The sequence below is a fragment of the Pimephales promelas genome, chromosome 7, assembly GCF_988280905.1.
Source record: "Pimephales promelas chromosome 7, fPimPro1.hap1.1, whole genome shotgun sequence".
In the NCBI taxonomy this organism is placed as follows: domain Eukaryota; kingdom Metazoa; phylum Chordata; class Actinopteri; order Cypriniformes; family Leuciscidae; genus Pimephales; species Pimephales promelas.
Window position 1 is genome coordinate 35,039,238 of NC_142775.1, and position 19,790 is coordinate 35,059,027.

A 19,790-nucleotide genomic window follows, 5' to 3' on the forward strand; every position below is an offset into this window, starting at 1 on the left:
TCCATAAACCTGCTTTTGTGATTGTGCTGCAGAGTGTGTGGTTGGGCTTCAACCATGTGCTCTCATATCTAAAACAAATGCTGCCTTTACAGGTAAATGGAGGACGGCATCATGGCAAGTTCAGATGTTTGCATACGGTAGCAACATGTCTACATAAACGCCTCGATCTAGTTTGTTCTTAAGGGCAGCGGAGATGTACAGTATTACAGTTGTTATGCTACCCAACCTGAGCCCCACTGGACCCAGAACACTGTTCAGTTCATTTTTTGGGGTCTTTAATTTTTTTTTAAAGAAGTCTCTTATGCTCACAGCGGGTGCATTATTTGTTATATTATATTTTTTTTTTTATATATATTGTTATATTTTAAGCTGACGTAGTTACACTGTCTAACTTAAATAAGTACTTTCACTGTAAAAAAATATTTTCAAGATTTGTTATCACAACATATTTTCTTTTGTGGAAACTTTACAATAATTATAATAATACTTTATAATAATTTTATAATAATTTATTTAGTTGAGATAACTTATTATTTTGAGTTTCTGATGATTAAATTAACCTCCTTCATTGTATTAACTCACGTTTTCCAGGTCAATCAACTTAAAATTTTAAGGCAACCCAGGTTACGTACTTTAAGTTAAACCAACAATATTTTTTTACAGTGTAGTAATCACAACATGTTTTCTTTTGTCAAATCAACTGAGATAATTTATTTAGTTCAGATAACATATAATTTTGAGTTTCTGATGATTAAATCATTCTCCTTCATTGTTTTAACTCACTTTTTCCAGTTCAATGAACTTAAAATTTTAAGGCAACCAGGTTACTTACTTTTTTAAGTTAAACCAACAATATTTTTTTACAGTGTTGTAACATTACATTAACGTACTTGCTTAGGGTTTAGTTTAAGTTTAGTTACTTAATTATGCATAAGTTACTGTTATGACTACATGAAGTAATGTGTAACTCCGTCATCTTAAAATAAAGTTTTCTGTTGCGAAGCTGAATTTTCAACTGTCATCATTACTTTTATTACAGTCTTCAGTGTCACATGATCCTTCAGAAATCATTCTTATATGCTGATTTGCTGCTCACGAAATATTTGTTGTTATTATTATCAATGAAAAGATTTATTTCAAGATTCTTTGATGAATAAAAATTTCAAAAGAACAGCATTTATTTGAAATAGAAATCATTTGTAGCATTATACGTCTTTACTGTCGCTTTTCATTTTTCGGAAGCGTTTCAGAAAGATTTTTGCGGAGACAGAGTGAGCTGAAAGCGCACCCTGTTTAATTTATTTATTTTACAAAAACACAAGGTTTTGATATTAATAAGAGTGTAAGAAATTGATTTTATTTATATAACCATTAATGACGGGAGTATTTTAAGTCTATGTTGCAGCTATGTGAAAAAAAAAACGATCAAAACGCGGGTGCGTAATACATAATATACACACTGTCAAATAGGGCACTCCAGACTAACTCATAGGTTTCTGTCAACGAGTGAAGATCCTTCTTTAATGCGTTATTACTGAAGCATATTTTGATGGACTATATATGAACTCATTATTATTCAGTTGACTCGTATGAAAAGATTTTTTAATGAAATAAGACCAGGGCCTGTATTTATCAAGCTTCTCAAAGTGCCAAAGTGCCTCAGAAATGCACTTCTACTTTTAAACGTAAGAATAAAAATAGTAATCATTATTTATTTTCCTAGCTTTCATTTCAACTTTCTAAAGTATAGAAATCAAAATTCATTCTAATTTAATATTTTCAATGTTAAAATGGCATGCCATTAGAGGTTCAAATGCATAGCCCAAATTTATTTAAGGAACAAGGCAATTCCTCCAAATTACAGTTGTAATTTATTAATATTTAAGACATTTACAGAGCTCTTATATACAAAAACACATTCTATAACCTAAATTGCATGTTATGAACATTGAAGAACCATTAGACATGTTATAATGCAAAGTTAAGCAAATATTTAGCTCACAAGTCTGTTATCTTAATAATGTGGAAAGCCAGCGCTTGTTCAGTGCTCATGTTTCATAAATGAGAATCAGTGAAATGCAGTAATACATAGTGATCTCATTAATTTTCATAGCGATTTGCATGTGGACAGACATTGACACATTCAATATAAAGAGCTTCTAAAGCATTTTACAAATGCAAAACATTCGCTGAATAGATTGATCTATAAAAAAAACAACATTTAAATTACACAAAATAGAAAATAAAACAGCATGTAAAATATAAACGTATTTTATTGAACATATTTGATCTAGGCCTAAATTACTGCAGATACAATAAAAACTGTGTAGAAAATTTATGAATTCACTCAAAGATCGCAATGGACATTTTAAGCTTTTATTTTATTACATGATCATGCATCAGACCTATAGATTAATTAATACACATCCACTCTCTGCTTCATGTGTGTCAGCTCTGACAAGTTTTTAAGAATCTCCGGAAAACGTTGGGTTTTGAACAGTGGTCGTAGCATTCTGGAACAATGGGTTTTGTCCCTGTGGGAGGAGAGGAAAACAATCTGCTTAATTAAAAAAAGTCAAGCGTGAATGATGAACAGCTTTTGCCATTTTGACTGAATATGAAGGGTAGGGTTTTTATTTTATGTTTAAAGAAAACAAACTTACAGATAATTTTTCATGTTTTCTGTCTTTTTCAAATCTCCTCCATTCTCTAAGGTCACTTGCATACAGAATTGCCTTGACGATGAGGAGGATTAGGAGACCAATCAACGCCACACCTGCCAGAGATCCTCCTACGATGGCTGCGATGTTCGGCCCCTCAGGACATTCTAACACAAGAAACATAAAGGTAGAACGCTTTTCTTTTGGTAGTTTCAAACGTGATATTTGTTTGAAATGGAGTATTTGTCCAAATATAAAATCAAAACTATAATTTACACACCCTCATATTGTTGCACGCTACTGTTTTACTTATGCTCCAAAAACTACAAAAAGCATTATAAAAAGTCCATATGACTACTTTTACAGCTTTTACTTTTGTTGTAAATAAAAGAATATTAAGAATATAAAGATTCTTCAGAAATGCTACACACAGAGAGATCTACAGGGTTTCAAAATGACATGAGGGTCAATAATGAAAGAACCCAAATTAACTAGTACATGTTTTTAATACATCAGGAATGTTGTCAGGGACTATACCTCTGTCTTCGAGGACATTTATATCATACTTGTCAAATCCAAGCTGTTCTTTCATTGTGAATGACATCCAGCAGCCCAAGTGATCTTTGACTCGACAGTCGGTCTTAAATAATTTTTTAACCGTCACAGACTTCAGATGGCCACAGGCTAAAGTGCAGTTCTTTTCAAACGGACCGCTTCCAAAGGCCAAACATTCAACACAACTCCTGCAATAGGTCATGCATATTTTAATAATATTTAAATACATATAAAAATGTTATCTTTTGTAAAGTATATATTTATATAGGGGTGTAACGATACACAAAACTGACGGTTCGGTTTTCCCACGGTTTTGACGTCTCGGTTCGGTTCGGTTAAGAAAGCTATGGCTTTTTTTTCCTTTCTTTTTTTTTCAATTCTATTACAATTAAATGTTTCACAAGGATTAAAAAAAAATCTGCTAATGCTGTAAACTATATAGGGAGCCGCACATTACTATAACATTGAAGGTTGTAGCCTAGACTTTTAAGCTAAATTCAGATACTATTTATTTTTTAGATATAATAATCAGCACACAACACATTGTATGAAAACATGTAAACTGAACATAAGGCAGTTGCATTATTAACTTGTGTTTTTACTCTAATTTGTTATTGAAATAATTTACACAGTTGTCATTTTAATGAAAGATATTTTAAACATACATTAAATAATCAAGATTATTTAATGATCATTAACAGGTTAAGTAAAATATAATATATAGGCTAACATAGTGCATTTATTTAGTGCAAGAGTTCATTATAGGAACCAACAAGTTGTGGAAACTGAATGACTTCTGTTAATGCTAGTGACAAGCTATGCTGTTTTATTGTCGTCTTTCCGCTGCTGAAACACTGATTGAGCGATTACACGAGTTATGATGCCTTTCAGTAAGTATACTGTATCTTTCAACATACCTTCAGGTGTCCATTCCTTAACTGAGGAAGAGATGATCGTGTTTACTCACGCGTCACGCTGCCGCTTGAAATGAGGAGCCTACTAGCCTAGTAGGACTACAGCGATCTGTCACGCGACATCAAAGAGCGTCAAAACGCCATTTATTGTTTGAATTTCGTGATCAAATAGACAGAATTTGAAAGATTACACCTTGCTCATTAACGAAAGTAACAAAACACGGAGCTTGTTATTTGGTGTTAATGGTGGTTAGGCTACAAAATAGTTCGTTGTGTATACTGTAAACATAAGACATGAGGTCCGTTGAGCCGGGCTGGGCGGGGCCGGGGTAGCAGGGGGCGGGGCGTGTTCGGTACGCAATGAGAGTATCGCGAGTTCTGTATCGCGGTTTTTCGGTTCGGTTTGAATATCGTTACACCCCATTTGTATATATTACAATAAATAACAAATACATTTGTATTAAATACAAATAATAAAACTAGAAAATACCATAGTTTATATAACTGAGGAAACGTGAAATGGATCATTTCAATAAATCGTCCATATTAACTGATTTTCTAAATTAGTAGTTTTAGTAATCCCATTTGGGGTTGTAAAATTAAGGAAGAACGTGTATTTCAATTAATCATTTGTAAATAAATTAATAAATATGGGGTGGCTTTGTAAAGGTCAAGGTCACACAAGTTTTCTTACCCTGACTGTTGACACGGACGTTGACAAGCAGAACACGTTTCGCAGTATGGCCCCTTGTATCCTCTCTCGCATTCACACTGGTTACATACACATTTACCACGGTTAAAACAAACATTCCCGTCCCTCTTGCAAGCCTCGTCGGATTTTGCACAGTGACACGCTGTTCCCTCATAACCTTGTTCACACTCACATCTACCACATTTGCACTTGCCATGACCTATAATCAGTAAAATCAACACACGTAAATGATTAAAAATATTTTAAAATAAACTGTTAAGCACGTAAATATGAGCCTTTCCACACTAATCACCTGCACACAGTGTATTGCTAAATTTTTCACAGTGCTCATCGTCACATTCACAGTGTTCGCCATAGAAATTGCCACCGGCCTCTGTGATATGGCACTGACACCGTCCGCAAACACAATCTCCTTTGCCTTCGCATTCCGTGCCGTTGTCTTTCCGGCACTGTGCTTTCAGTGAAGCCTCGTCCTTCTTTCCTAGTGTGCACTCACAGCGCTGTCCTAAGAAACCAGTATTACACCTGTGAACATGAGGAGGTTGCATTAGCTTATGTTATTCATATATGCAATAGACCGTATGTCACTACAGTCAGGTTGTGTGTGCTGCAAATAGGTTTTTTGGATGTCAATGTATGCATCTATATCTTTGCACACGCATGCACTCACACACTTAGAATGATTTCTGGAGGTTCATGTGACACTGAATACTGGAGGAATGATGCTGAAAATTCAGCTTTGCATCACAGGAATAAATGAGTAATCAAATGTAATCAAATAGAGAAGAGTAATTTTAAATTGTAATAATCTGCTATAAGAAAAACATTACTAAAGTCTTCGTTGGGACCATTAGAATGTTTTTTGTAATATAAATAAAGCATAAATAAATATAAAGACTAATTACTTAAAGGATTAGTTTACTTTTAAAAAAAAACTTTTGCAAACGCTCACCTTGTTCTGTTCTGTGATTCGCGTTTGTGACTCTCCTGTTTGAACAAATGACTCGAATATTTTTTCGAGTCATTTGGTTCATTCAACGAACAAAATGAATGAAATGACTCAAAAAAAGATTCGTTCGAACAGGAGAGTCACGAACGTGCATCACAGAACAGAGCAAGGTGAGCATTTGTGCTTATAAAACTTAATTTTTTTAAATAATTTTTGAAATGACCGATCTTTTCACTAGATAAGACCCTTATTCACCGTCTGGTGTCGTTTAAAGCCCTTTGAAGCAGCACTGAAACTCTCATTTGGACCTTGAACCGTTTGGTTCCCATTGAAGTCCATTATATGGAGAAAATCCCGGAATGTTTTCATCAAAAGCCTTAATTTTTTTTTTCGACTGAAGAAAGAAAGATATGGGCATCTTGGATGACATGGGGGTGAGTAAATTATCAGCAAAAGTGTTTTTTAAAGTGAACTACTCCTTTAATTGTCATTTGTTTTGCTATCTTTAATTTTGCTGTAGTATTATTGCTACAGTACTTTGCAATGAAAATCTAATGGGATTTTCTAATCTAATTGGATTATTTCTTTTTTTTTTTATAGATATATGACCCAGATATGTTGTTGTAATATTTACCCAGGGCCTTTGGAGTTTATTAACAGTAAAAAGTGATGAAAAAGAACACATTTGGAGTAAATGATAATGTTCTGTTACCTGCAGCTGCCACAGACGATTTTACCGTTATTCCCACAGTGAGGATGGTTTATATTCTTATCATCACATTCACATTCGCATCGAGTCTGAATGGTCACTTTCGCTTTTTCATTAAAGCCTAATGGCCCAATAAAGAAGCTCTGACTGCTCGGCATGCATCTTTCTGCTGTTACGGTCACATTAAAAATCACCTAAAAGGATTAAAGCAAGAGTAAAGTCATTTAAAAAGTGCACATTTTTGTATTATTGCATTTGATCTGCACTAGCATTAATGATCTGTCTATCTTTAGGTGTGTGCTGGTGTCTTATCTTACTCACTTCCTGTCCAATGTTCACATTATCACACTTCCCCCTGTCACTTGGGTTACCTCCTCCTATACAGTTTGATGTGTATTTCACAGATACAGAATTTGGGAGGGCATCGTGAGCCATGATCACTTCAGAGGTTAAGCTCTGTTCAAACCGCATAGGACAGTGATAAAGGTGTTAAACATAGAAAAGCTCTCTCATTGTAATGTTTTATTTATTTAGCCTTTAAAAAGACAAGGATTGTACATATTGGAAATGCACTCACATTGTATGCATCCACAATTAGTTTGACAACGTTGCTGGAGTCGTCAGAAAGCACTCCTACTGCAGATTTAGGGATCAGTTTGCTCAGCTCCTATTAAAGAACATAAAACTGTGATCAGGTACACCATTGTACTTCTACTACGCTACTATTAGGAATATTAATGTGGATTGTGTGTAAATGACACAAAGTAAAAGGAGAAGGTGTTATAATTTATTCACCAAACGTACAAAAATCATTACTCTCAGACACTCCCAATCTGCCAATAATGGCCCAGTCACTTGTTTACACTTTTGATAACTTGTATATCCTTTTACCCACAGAAAATATGTTCTTATTTTAGATATCAGCATATTTTACTTACTGTGTACACAGTTTCCATTTTTTTAGTGACAGCAAATATTGGTTGTATGTTTTGCTCCTCCAGCTTGCGAGCTACCTGTCCTACAGATGGGTAGTCCTGAAAACATAGATCATATAGTTTTTATATTTTCACAGACATCAAGGTGATACTGTAGCATCTAAAACATACACTCTAAAAATGCTGGGTTGTTTTAACCCAATTTTGGGTCAAATGTGGACAAACCCAAACGTGGGGTTAAAAATGTTACTAAAAGGTTAACCCAAAGGCTGGGTTCGTCCATATTTGACCCAAATTTGGGTTAAAACAACCCAGCATTTTTTTTAGAGTGTGCCTTTTTACATATGTGGAGATGCACACGTTTACAGATTTGTTGAGGTGTTTAGATACTGAATTAGTGGAATTGTCTACATCATTTTTCAGTGTCTAAATGTACAACATTTACATTTATACTTGCCTCGTTATTTTAGTATCATTGATATACACTTTTTGCCATTTTTATTCGTTTTTTTATGTCTATGTACTGTATATTCCAGTTAATGTTTATTTTATTTCAAATAATGAAATTATTTTTTAAAAAAAAATTGTTTTAATTTTAAATTATAACCCTGCCTTGGAACTTCCGGGTGTAGTTCAAATGTTTTTCAGATTCAGAAGTATTAAATCATACCCAGATGTTGCTCATGCTGTACTTGTTTCCGACCAGCTGACAGGTTTCTTTGTTTGGTTCCAGAATGGCAGCGAGTTTTCCATCCCCTGCCATGTGGAAGCCGTCATCAGTAGCCAGCACCAGCAGCCGAGTGCTGTTTCCCCAACCGATCTCATTCTGTGCACAGGTAACACATTTACTTCATTTACTAACATGATATAGAACGTCATGCTTGAATCACGCTTCATATAACGTCATGCTCCTTGGCAATGTATAATGAAGCACTAAGAAATTCTCTACAGGTAAGTTTTCAAGCTTGTTTCGACATATACTTCCCATTCTTTTGCACACAGCTTGGATGATGCAATCTGTTAAAATGGCTGGCAAAATAAATTGTTTATGTGGTGTGAAACGTTTTAAGTCTCACCACGCAGACCGCGGCTTGCATGATGGCATCCAGGCTTCCCTCTGGAGGGTCCAGGTTTCCAGATATAAATTGCGTGTTTACCATAGTTTCAAATGTTCTCCCATCTTTTGTCAGATTCAGCACATGCTGAAAGCCAAATGCTGGCTGACATGGTTCATCTTTATTCTGGCATGGCTGTTTGAGCTTCGCTTCATTGGTGTCGGTGTATGGAAGAACAGTTTTGTCGACAAACGAACCGAATCCTGCATCAGGAAAGTTGGTTAATGAAGCCATTGCCATAACAATTCAACTCTGATTGAGATATACATGCTTACTTACCTATTCTGGCATTGCCCGTAATTTTATTGAGCTCTTGAAGTAATTGAATTCCCAGTTTTTTCACATTCGCCAAATCATCTTTCATAGAGTAGGAGAGATCCATTAGGTAGTAGAGATCTACAGGATAGCCTTCTGCCCTTCTGAATTTTAGTTGAAAAGTGTGAGGCAACCCTGAGAAAAAGACACAGCTAGTCATCTCTATTCTTTGAAAGTCAGTCTCAAACTTACATCAAAAAAGCCATTGTTTTGGTCAGTGCAGTAGTTATATACAGTGTATACAGTAGTACTGGTATATATGAAGAGTTCAGATGCAAAAGCCTCTAAGTGCCATTTGAAATTTTCTTCTAGAATGATCATTTTTATCAAGCTTGTATTTTTAAGTTCAGTGATTTCACTTAAATGGCAATGATAATTACCTATTAATTGTTATTCAAGTGAAATTACTGAACTTAAATATACAAGTTTGATAAAAATCATCATTAAAGAAGAAAATTTCAAATGGCATTTAGAGGCTTTTGCATCTGAACTCTTCATATAAAGTATATAGTAACATACCTGGTCTAAGATTTAGTTGAATTTGTTGTGGTTGGATTTGCACTGGATTTGCACCAGTAGTCAGGGGCTTGTCTAAAGTAGCCCACGCATCGTTTACAGGATTTATTATGCTATCGGGTGGACATCCTCTATTTATAAGCAACACTTTAGTGTCACAACGTGCTGCTTCCTGCTCCCCAGTCTTGGTGAAATTCTGTTGTTTAAATAAGACAAACAGGAGGATTCAATATATTTTTAAATTGAAAAAGCTGTTGAGAATTAGACAGACCAACATTGCATTATTAATGTTGGAGATCAAATAGTTGACCTGAGACATATTGTCAGACAAAAAGTTGAAGGAACTTCCTGGCATTGTCTGACAATGAAACTTTGAGGGTTTTACTTTTGATCAATAAATGTAATAGATCGTAGTTTTTGTCCAACTCCATTGACTTGACTTTTACAAAAACTACGATAAAACCTGTTGGAAAGCATCTTTTGCAGCGATTTTTTTGTGTGGGCATATCAGTGAACACCGGACACTCGGTGAGTCTTTGTAAACTAAAGTTGAATGCATTTTATTGAATTTGAATGCAAATTCTCGGGCCAGAAGCATGTGTCCAAATTTAAAACAGGGCTTTAAGTGTAAAATACTGAACTTGTCCTTTAACATGCACCTAAACAGTATGTACAAACTTGCCACTTTTAAATATAATCTAAATACATGATTCTTGGTCAGAATAAACTGGACCAAACTTTATACCCCAAGTCAAATTATGGCTTTATGAGAGAGACTAGGGATTGAAATAGTTGAAACTACTTTAAATTACGTTATATTAGCATGAGTTGTGTTAATACATTTTGAGTGAGTTCAGACAGTCGTTCATTTTCTGAAGGGTAATTAAATTGAAACATAAAGCAGGGCTTACCAAGTCTTTACACCAGGCACAGCCGGGCCCAGACCTGATACAGTCTCCACATGTGTTTACTGAAGCTTTTAAGCATTGCTCCTCAAGGTAGACTGCAACAAACAGATTTAACTTCAGTTATGCCCTCAGACAGTCTATTTCGTTATACATAGCACGATTCAGCAATTGATGTCTCTTATGATTGATGTAGCAAATTCTGTCATTGATTACTCACCCTCATGTCTTTCCAAACCCTTAAGAGGAAATCTGAGAGCTTTCTGTCCCTCTATTGACAGCTGTGAACTACCAATTTGAAACTTCAAAAAGTTCATAAAGAGACCGTAAAACTAATCCATGTTTATTAAGCAGTTTAGTCCAAATTTTCTGAGAAGACACGATTGCTTTATACAGTATGATGAACTGGTTGAATTTAGGCTTTTATTCACATATAAACCTTGATCAGCGAACAACAATATCTCAACTGAACCTGCTTGACGTGTGAGAACAAACCTCATTGGTTCTTAAAGAAGTTCATACTGTACATGCTGAGAAACACGAATGAACCTCATTGGCTCTTGAGTAACTCGAATGAATCTCATTGGTTCTTACAGAAGCACGAGGGTGAGTAATTAATGACAGAATTTTAATTTTCGGGTGAACTAACCCTTTCACAGACACAAATACTAATTCCATTTATTTGTGAGACACAGACTTTGTCCCAAAACCTAGTGTAGGCAGCATTTTATAGCATTTGACTGAAGACTTTTCCAAAAGGTATGCAGTAGGCTATTGATACACCTTCTTTGACAACTTATTCAAATTCTAAAGAGAAATTTCAATAAGTACACCATCGTTCAAAAGTTTGTAGATGGTAAGATTTGTTTTAATGTTTTTAATCAAAACATGCAGTAAAAACAGAAATATTGTCAGATGTTATTTCAAGTTAACTTTTAGTTAACAAGTTTTCTATTTTTATAGATTATAAAATGTAATTTATTCCTATGATGGCAAAGCAACCATTACTCCAGTCTTCAGTGTCACATGATCCTTGAGAAATCTAATGCTTATTTGCTGCTCAAATTATTAATGTTGAAAACAGTTTGCTGCTTAATTTTTGGTGGAAACCATGATAGGCCTACTTTTTTTCAGAATTCTAAGATAAATGGGAAGTTTAAGAGTACGCCATTTATTTGAAATACAAATCTTTTGTAACATTTTAAATTTCTTTACTGCCACTTTTGATCATTTTAATGTGTCCTTGCTAAATAAAAAAGTATCTTTCAAAAATAATATAAAAATAAATCTTAGTGACCCCAAACTTATAAAGCCAAACTATAGAGTTTTGGAACAGTGGCACAATTCTTTAAAAAAGGCAGGCTGAGATATACAGTATACCAAATGCACCATAACATTAGACACCATTTTTGTTTATGTATGAACTGCACGCACAGGATTATGGGATATTATAGGCAGGAAGTGAGGCTTTGCAGACATTGGCATAATGCCTTCCCACCTCCTTATGCTACCTGCATTGTTCAGGTTACAAACACAGCCATGAATCCAGTTTAAGGACATTTGCCCTAAGTGCCTTTCATGTACCTACCCTGTCTTCCCACCAACAGCAGGAGAAATCCCCTCAGACACACCGACTGAAGCATTTCCTAATTTAAAACAGTATTCTTTATTATCATCAGCATCCCAAACAACTATGAGACAAGAAATGAGATTGCAGTTGCTATATTTGACCCTGGATCACAAAACCAGTCACAAGTAGCACAGGTATATTTGTGGCAATAGCCAAACATTGTATGGGTCAAAATGATCTATCTTTTATGCCAAAAGTCATTAGGCTATTAAATAATCATCATGGGTGTTTCTCAAAACCAAGAATGCAAAGAACGGACTTGTGTTCTTGGGGAGAACGCTCTTGCTAGTTCTTCTCACAAGGGGACGAGCACACAGAACGCTGCTGACAGTTTGAGACCATGTGTTCTTGCTTTTGTGCAATAATACCCCCGCACAGACACCGTCTGCATTACCAAAAAATTTACGAGAATTAATGACGATAACAGCCAGGCTGCAATGGTCTCTTGACTGTGGGGAAAACGAGTCTGTGAGCAAAATGGCCGGTTGGCTCGCTAGCTAACTCACTCAAAAAAATTATATGTTGGCTTTAATTAATTTTATTTCATCAACAGGTTCCACATAACTAGATTACGTTAAACAATAATTTGTTCACGTAATTTCAACATCATGAAATTAAGTAATTTTAACCGACCCAATTTAAGTAGTCTCAACGTGAATTTTTTTAATATTCATTAATCCATTAATATCTCATTTATTTTAGTGACCCGTAATTAAATTGATAGATTATAGCTAGCTATTTGTTAGTAATAGCACATATTAGTATCTTTAATGCTATGTTTTACATGCTCCTTCATCCAAAGCTACAGAAAAGAGCCAAATCAGTCGACAACCAAACAAAATACTCCACTCTTCTCCACAATGGTAACCTAAATGGAAATTGAAACGGTTCTAATAATTCCAATTTAATTTTACATTAAACACAATTACACACTATCAAGTCTTCGCTAAATTGAATGCTGGGTATTTTTCTGCCGTCAAGTTCACACAAATTACCAACTGATGCATCCTCGGTAAAATGGGCGTCAAGAACACATCCGGGATTTTTAACCGTTCTTGCCAAAATGCAAACTTGTGTATTGGGACAGTACTTGGGCCACAAAAGATGACATTTCACAAGAACACAAGGAGACAAGTACAGACAAGAACACAGATTGAGAAAGGCCCCATGTTTCACCATAAATATGAGTGAATGCAGCACAATCGCGAACATAAATGGACAACTTTAAAGGCGGTTTTCTCAATGTTTCGATTTTTTTTCAATAGTTCAATGGAAATGAATCAATGGAAAGCTTATTTATTATTTATTACTTCAGCTATCAGAAGATGTATAAACATCATTTTCAAAAAAATGACCTATGTGACTAGTTTTGTGGTCCAGGTTCACGTTAAATAATGCTATGAAGACTTTTCTATGCCTGTGCAGTTTCGCAGCAGCTTTGCAAGGTGCTGCACAGAAAGTGTGAACTTGAAAAATGTTTTTAGTTGTCAATATGATGTGTGGGTGAACCATCTCAGAAGGGGATGATTTTGACAGTCTATAGACTCATAGCCATAGACGGTTAAGGGAACTGTGTGCCTGCTATTGGTTCATCATAGTTTTATCACACCACCCAATGAAACATGCTGACTTTCTCAAATAGAGATCTATATTAGGATTCAAAAGAGAGAAGTTTACGCCACTTTCTGTGTTATGAATGCTTAAATGGATAGCTTGTTTGAAAATTAAAATTTTCCTGCTTGACGTTGTTTCTTCCGTGAAAAAAAAGAGAAGTTATGGCTTTCTGATTACCATACAATGTAAGTTTGGATGTTCATTTACATCATAATATGTACTGCCTAAAACTTTATGATTGCATACTTTTATTATGTTTTTTGTCCATTTTTGGGCTTGACAGTGTAAATAACCCTTCATTTTGTTTTATGGTAAAAAGCAGCATGGTGATTTTACCAATTATCTTATTTTGTGTTGCACAGAAGCAAGAAAATAATACTCTGTTAAACAACATAATGACATAATATTCATTTTTTTGTTACCTATTCCTAATACAGTGTCTATATATTTAACAAATGCAGTTAATAGCCATATAGTTATTTAGGGAAATTCTCCTTACTATATAAAGTGATAAAATAGTACAATCTCAGTGTTTACTGATTCCAAATGCATTTGAATTAGAGTGTGAATGTCTGAGATCTCTATAAAACCAAATAAAACACTTTTCATTTAAAATGTTGTAAATCATCAACAAGAAGATATAGTTTGAGTGGATTAGTGAACTAACGGTTAATCAGATCAAAACTATGTCTCTGTTCCTTAAAGCTACAACTACTGCAGTCCATACTGATACGAAGAAAAATTCCAATAAAATGATGTAGTCATGCACATTCTTTGTTAAAAGAAATAAAAAGTAAAGTATTTAACAAGCCTTACTTACTTTGGTCGAAATGCAACGCCCTAGAGAGATGCAACCGTTGTGGCTATGAGATGTTTATGGTTTCCTCAAACCTTGCCTCAAAATGAAAAGAAAGTTAGCAAATGTCTAATCACATGACAGGAAAACAGAGAGGAAGTAAAATGATGTAAGTCTGTGAGAAATAATGGGCGGTGGGGCAATGGGGAGATGAGACGACAGATGCAAATCAAAACCATAAGTTCAAAAAGAGTTTTTCACAATAATAATTCACAATAAAACGTTTAATAGGAGTGAATTATGACCATTTTTGATGCAAGAAACTTTCTCGTATCTATTTTCCACTTTCTCTTTACACTTGCTGTTGTGCCTTTTAGACCCAGACCTTAAAAAAAAAGAAGAAAAAAACCTGTTCTGCTACTTCTACTTCTGCTCTAGCTTACTAGGAAACTTTGTGGTGCTGCAAGCACTGTTAGTTCTTGCGACGTTCCTCATTTGTAATTTGCTTTGAATGAGATATTAATGTAAAACGCATTGTGGCAGCATGCAGATATAGGCAAGTTGGCTCGCGTGGCTGTCCTGCGGCAACTGCAGCAGCCTATCGAGAGTGGCCCTTGGTGATGTCAGATCTAATGGGGGCGCTTCGCATCCACTACGCCACCTCCCGCCAAAGCGGGCGTGGCCTGGGCCTATAAATATAGCTTGATATAATCTGGTTTTTAATCACCGAAGCGAACTAGAGCGTGTTGCAGGCATGGCAAAGATAAGCAGTAGGCTACTCGTTCCCTCTTCTAGAGAGAACCGAGGTTACGTTAGTAACCAAGTATGTTCTCTTACGAGAGGTACTCTCGTACTGCATAATATCTTACGCTAGGGCAACACAGTGTAAAACGCTGTGCGTGCTGGGATCCAACACCAAAGTCCCAAGGGCAGGTGCCCGGGGCTCCAAGAGAGGCTAGAGGTGTCATTGAATGCCAGCGCTATGGCATCAACTATCCATCTGGATAGGGTCTGTTTCGATTCGGCTAGTCCATTAGCACGTCTACTGAACGAAACGAAAGTGAGACACATAAGCTCTTAATGCCCTGACTGGGCATTCTTGCATCATTTTCCTCGTTGTAAACCGGCAGGGCAGACTGGGAAATAACCTGAGCCCTGAACGGTGTGTTGGGGGATTTAAGCACGTATCCATATCTTGGTTTCAGACTTTCGAATCATTTGGCCCAAATTCCAGACACGTTGCACTTACTGAGAGCGCTTGTAAATCCTTGTGCTTCACAAAAGCAGGAGGAACGGGGCATCTTTCATGGCGTCCAAAACTGTGGGAAGGTCCCACATGCGGACTGAGGGGGGTCTGGGAGGATTCAGCCTCTTTGCTCCTTTAAGGAAGCGGATGACCAGATCATTCTTCCCCAGTGAGTGGCCAGTAGCGGGTTTCGTAAACGCTGCTATGGCCACCAAATAAAGTTTGAGCATGGATGGGGTTCCGCCCTTATCCAGTAGCTAAAGCTTAAGGAGAGAACCTCCGAAACTTCGCAGTCTAGGGATGAAAAGCCTCGGGCTTTGCATCAGCCAGAAAACACAGACAATTTTGAGGAATAGAGTCGTCTAGTAGATGGCGCTCTTGCCTGCGTGACCCACCCTCCGGGACGTTTGCAGTTACCCAATGATGGCCCATGCGTGCACACTCTTAGAAGAAATGGTTCTATTTAGAACCAGAAATGGTTCCATCCCCCACTTCATACAGTATATGGAACTCCAAAATGGTTCTACCATTTTTTTTGGTAAAAGGTTCTATTGGCCAAGTATGGAACCTTTTTTTAAGAGATAGAACCTTTTAGGGGTTCCAAATACGTAGCACTGATAGAAACTTTTAAGGTTCTATATAGAACCTTTTCTTCTAAGAGTGCAGCCAGGGACCACAGCTCCGGGCAAGGATGCCAAATCGAACCCTTGGCCTGGGAGACGAGGTCTTTCCTCGTTGGTATTGGCCACGGGCTAGTGCTTGTCAGCTGCATCAGAACTGGGAACCAGGCTTGGTTTTTCCAGAGCAGAGCCACATGTAGCACTGAGCATCCGTTTTCCCTGATTCGTTCCAATACCTGAGCCAGGAGCGAAACAGGGGGAAGAGCATGGAGCGAGCAGCGGGGCCAGACGTGGGCCTGCTCTTGGAGAAAAACTTTGGCCAGTGAACGTTTTCTTGGGACGCAAACAGGTCTACCTGCGCTCTGCCGAATGTCTATTTGCAAACGGTTTGATTATTAAATTTCTGTATATTTCCTACCGTTCAGACAAAAATTTAAACTTTCTTTGTTGTTTCTACTTTAATTTGGAGATTAACTCTAAAATGATCACATTATAAAATATATTAAAAAACATATTTTTATGTAAACATAACATATAATATATAAAAATATATTTAAAATGGGCCAGTTTTCAGGGACAAGACCTGCTAGCATGGAAATTGGTATATAACCACAATTTTTCACCACACAACTATTTCATATGGAATAACAAAGACATACTATTTAAAAACAAATCGCTATTCTGTTATACTTGGTTCAATGAAGGGATTATATTAATAAGACAATTAATAAGTTAATTCCAATGGATATTTGTTATCATATACTGAATTTCTACAAAAAATGTAATTACCAGAAGATTCTGAATCCTGTGATGTGTTTTGATTGACACCCTGGGGTGAGCACAATGACCTAATCATCACATTAGCCAAAACTCCTCTACAGTGGGATTTATACTTCTTAGATGAGTACTGGAAGAATATTGGTAATCAAAATATTGTGTGTTGTGAAATGTCACCATGAAATCAAAATAGTACTTGAAAATATAGTGAATTGTGAATAGCAACATTTTCAGAACATTTTACCCACAAATACATGCTGAGTGCTGACTTCCTGCAACGGTTAACACCTACGTAGATAGAGTAAAGCGATGGATGAACGTGATACTGAACAAGTAAAAGCTGATACATGTTTGTTTAACTCTAAATCATCCTAAACTAGAACACTTCCTGTCTCCTTGAGTGGTGGATAAAATAATGATAGTTTCTAAAAAAGGAAGTTGAACCACAAAGAGGGAAGTAACTGTTGTTCTCTTCTAAATATATTTTTAAAAGTGGGTGGAGTGCTTTTGACAGTCACCAGCCATAACTTCTGCAACATTTTCTGGAAATTACTTTTATAAATGTATTTTTGAGTAAAGCATACAATGGATTCATACAAGAATAATAATAATAATAATAAAAATAGTGATAAAAAAAGAATTTCGCAACATTAGATGGAAGAGTTTTTGAAAGTTAGTTGGCAACAGTCATTATTTTGTATTGTTATTGTCAGACTACAGTTTTTGTTTTATATATTTGTAGTTTATCATTATTAACAACTTACAATCTGGCTGTCAAGCACAAAACAGGGCACTTTCCCCCCAGAATTTGTAAAGTTGTCCTAATAAGCAAACCACAGACAACAGTTTTCCATAATAACTGAGTTTTGCAGTCAGGGGCTGTGAAAAGAAATTACACCACTTAAAGCCCCTTTTCCACCAAAGCATTTTGAGAGCCGGTTCGGAGCCGGTGCCTGCACGCGAACCACTTCTTTGTGTTTCGACAGCCAAAGAACCGGTTCTCGGCCGGGAAAACTGGTTCCAAAGCGGCACCAACTCTTTGCTGGACTAGGACCGTTCTTTTACCACGTCATGCCTACGTCAGGGGCTGGGGCGGGTTTAGATGTGTTCTGAACATCTTTTCTGACCACCATCACAAAGCCAGGAGAAACATTTGCAGAAACACGATGGAGTCCGCCTTTGTAAATGTTATGCTTGAAGTTGGCGCAAACTTTTCTATTTATTTATTTATTTTATTTAAAAACATTATAAGCAAAGATGAAAACAGTCACAATATAGAACAAATAAATGGAAAGAAAAAAGACAAGACAGGGGTACATAACTTATCAGAAAAGATTGCATATCAAACGAAAAGATTAAAAGACTTACATATTTCAATTGTTTTTAAAGCCTTATTGGTAAACGAGTTAGAGATAATCCCAAAGTAATGTTGTACTTGCAACTTGTTCCAAGCGTTTCTAGCGACGTTAACGTAACGACGTCGTTCCCTGGGCACTCTAGTCAGTGGAAAAACAAACAGGTTCTGAACGGGTTCGCAAGTTGAACCAACTGCGAACCAACTTTCAACCAGCACCAGTTCCGAACCAGTTCTTTTTTTTTTTTTTTTGGTGGAAAAGGGTAGGGTGTAGCCTAATGTTTTTTCTGCATGTTTCTAAATTGTGTAAATAGCACCATCTATTGAGAAGTGCGGGCATTACTTATTAAAAAAATGAAGCCATTCATTCATGTTTCTGCAACTAAAACTCTTTAAGAATTTGAAGTTGATTCCCATCATACTTTTATTGATGACTGAGTGCAAGTGCTTGCCTAACTTACTGGAAAGAGAGAGCGGTAATCTTTCCTCATTTGTATGTCCTTGCTAAAAAAAATATCTTTGCATGCCAGCAACAAGTGTCTCTTGTGAGAGAATTTTTTCAAAAGCTTGAGAAATGATCTGTAAAAAAAAGTAGGCTGAGTCCTTCGACAGCTGAGATATTAATAATTTTGAATAAAAATCTATAAGAAAGTGAGACATAGTGGCTTGATTTCTTTTATTAATTTTTCATGACCAAAATAACATTATGCAATGTGAAGAGACTACAGGTTACAAGCTTCATATATTAGAAAAATACAATAATAATACAAAAATAAAAACATCTTTATAATGGCTCGTTGAATTAAAAATCGAAGTTATTTCAGATCAACACCTGCAAGTGACCACTAGGTGTCACCGTGGAGACGGGTGTCGGATTGATTCAAAGCCTCGAAACAACATTTTCTTCAACTGTTTCATTGCTTCTCGAAGCCTCGATCTGCCCACCACTACTTCTGTCACGGTGTGTTGTAGGTAGAAGAAAGGCAAACAGTCCCAATCCAGACTTTTACTAACACATGGATGACAGGCAGAAGGTACACACTTAAGGCAAAACACAGGGCTTAAATACATGGGGAAACAGATCAGGGAAATGAGACACAGCAAAGACTAACGAGGTGACAGGTGAACTAATACTGATAAAGACAAGTGATATTATGACAGGTAGACAAGTCCAATGAAAACAAACTAAAAAGAACAAAACCATGACGATGCTGATTCTGAATATGGATTCACTCTGGTTTTCTCGCTTTATATTGAGGAGTGGAATCGCTGACTTGATCTCCCCAATTTACAGATACTCCCGCACCAGTACAACAGGCATGGACAAGTCTTTTACAAGCAACGGTGACCTCCTCACTTTGTTTTCTCAAATATTTTATAGTAAGACAATAGAATGTCTCTTTTGTTCCCAATTTATTTTGCAGTCTTTGGGAAGTTTTAACTAGAATCACTGTTTTTCTCCTAAAGG

General features: G+C 36.2%; 1 protein-coding gene across 4 annotated transcripts; it reads right to left on the reverse strand.

Moving 5' to 3' along the window:
- Positions 1-1,852: 1,852 nt before the first annotated feature.
- Positions 1,853-18,559, reverse strand: itgb2 (integrin, beta 2). Of its 4 annotated transcripts, none has more exons than XM_089133388.1 (17): positions 18,337-18,559; positions 14,346-14,420; positions 11,874-11,931; positions 10,292-10,383; positions 9,384-9,576; positions 8,829-8,999; positions 8,511-8,752; positions 8,105-8,260; positions 7,438-7,533; positions 7,077-7,166; positions 6,821-6,955; positions 6,503-6,693; positions 5,134-5,366; positions 4,824-5,040; positions 3,198-3,403; positions 2,664-2,827; positions 1,853-2,534 (listed from the first exon to the last, which is right to left on the reverse strand). In XM_089133388.1, the coding sequence occupies exons 3-17, from the start codon at positions 11,926-11,928 to the stop codon at positions 2,466-2,468; spliced, it is 2,310 nt and encodes a 769-aa protein (XP_088989514.1). In that variant the 5' UTR covers positions 11,929-11,931; positions 14,346-14,420; positions 18,337-18,559; the 3' UTR covers positions 1,853-2,465. The 4 variants fall into 4 exon arrangements, with proteins under 4 accessions (XP_088989514.1, XP_088989513.1, XP_088989511.1 ...); XM_089133387.1 differs by having other exon boundaries at positions 14,346-14,425; XM_089133385.1 differs by having other exon boundaries at positions 14,350-14,420; positions 18,337-18,558.
- Between the last annotated feature and the right edge of the window lie 1,231 nt (positions 18,560-19,790).

Bases quoted from the DNA above. Each gene is read 5' to 3' on its own strand.
- itgb2 (XM_089133388.1), bottom strand. From the start codon at position 11,928: ATGCTTCAGTCGGTGTGTCTGAGGGGATTTCTCCTGCTGTTGGTGGGA. The intron at 7,167-7,437 runs GTAAGTAAAATA...GTTCTTTAATAG, and splicing joins AAATGGAAACTGTGTACACA to GAGCTGAGCAAACTGATCCC. The intron at 5,041-5,133 runs GTGATTAGTGTG...TACTGATTATAG, and splicing joins TAGCAATACACTGTGTGCAG to GTCATGGCAAGTGCAAATGT.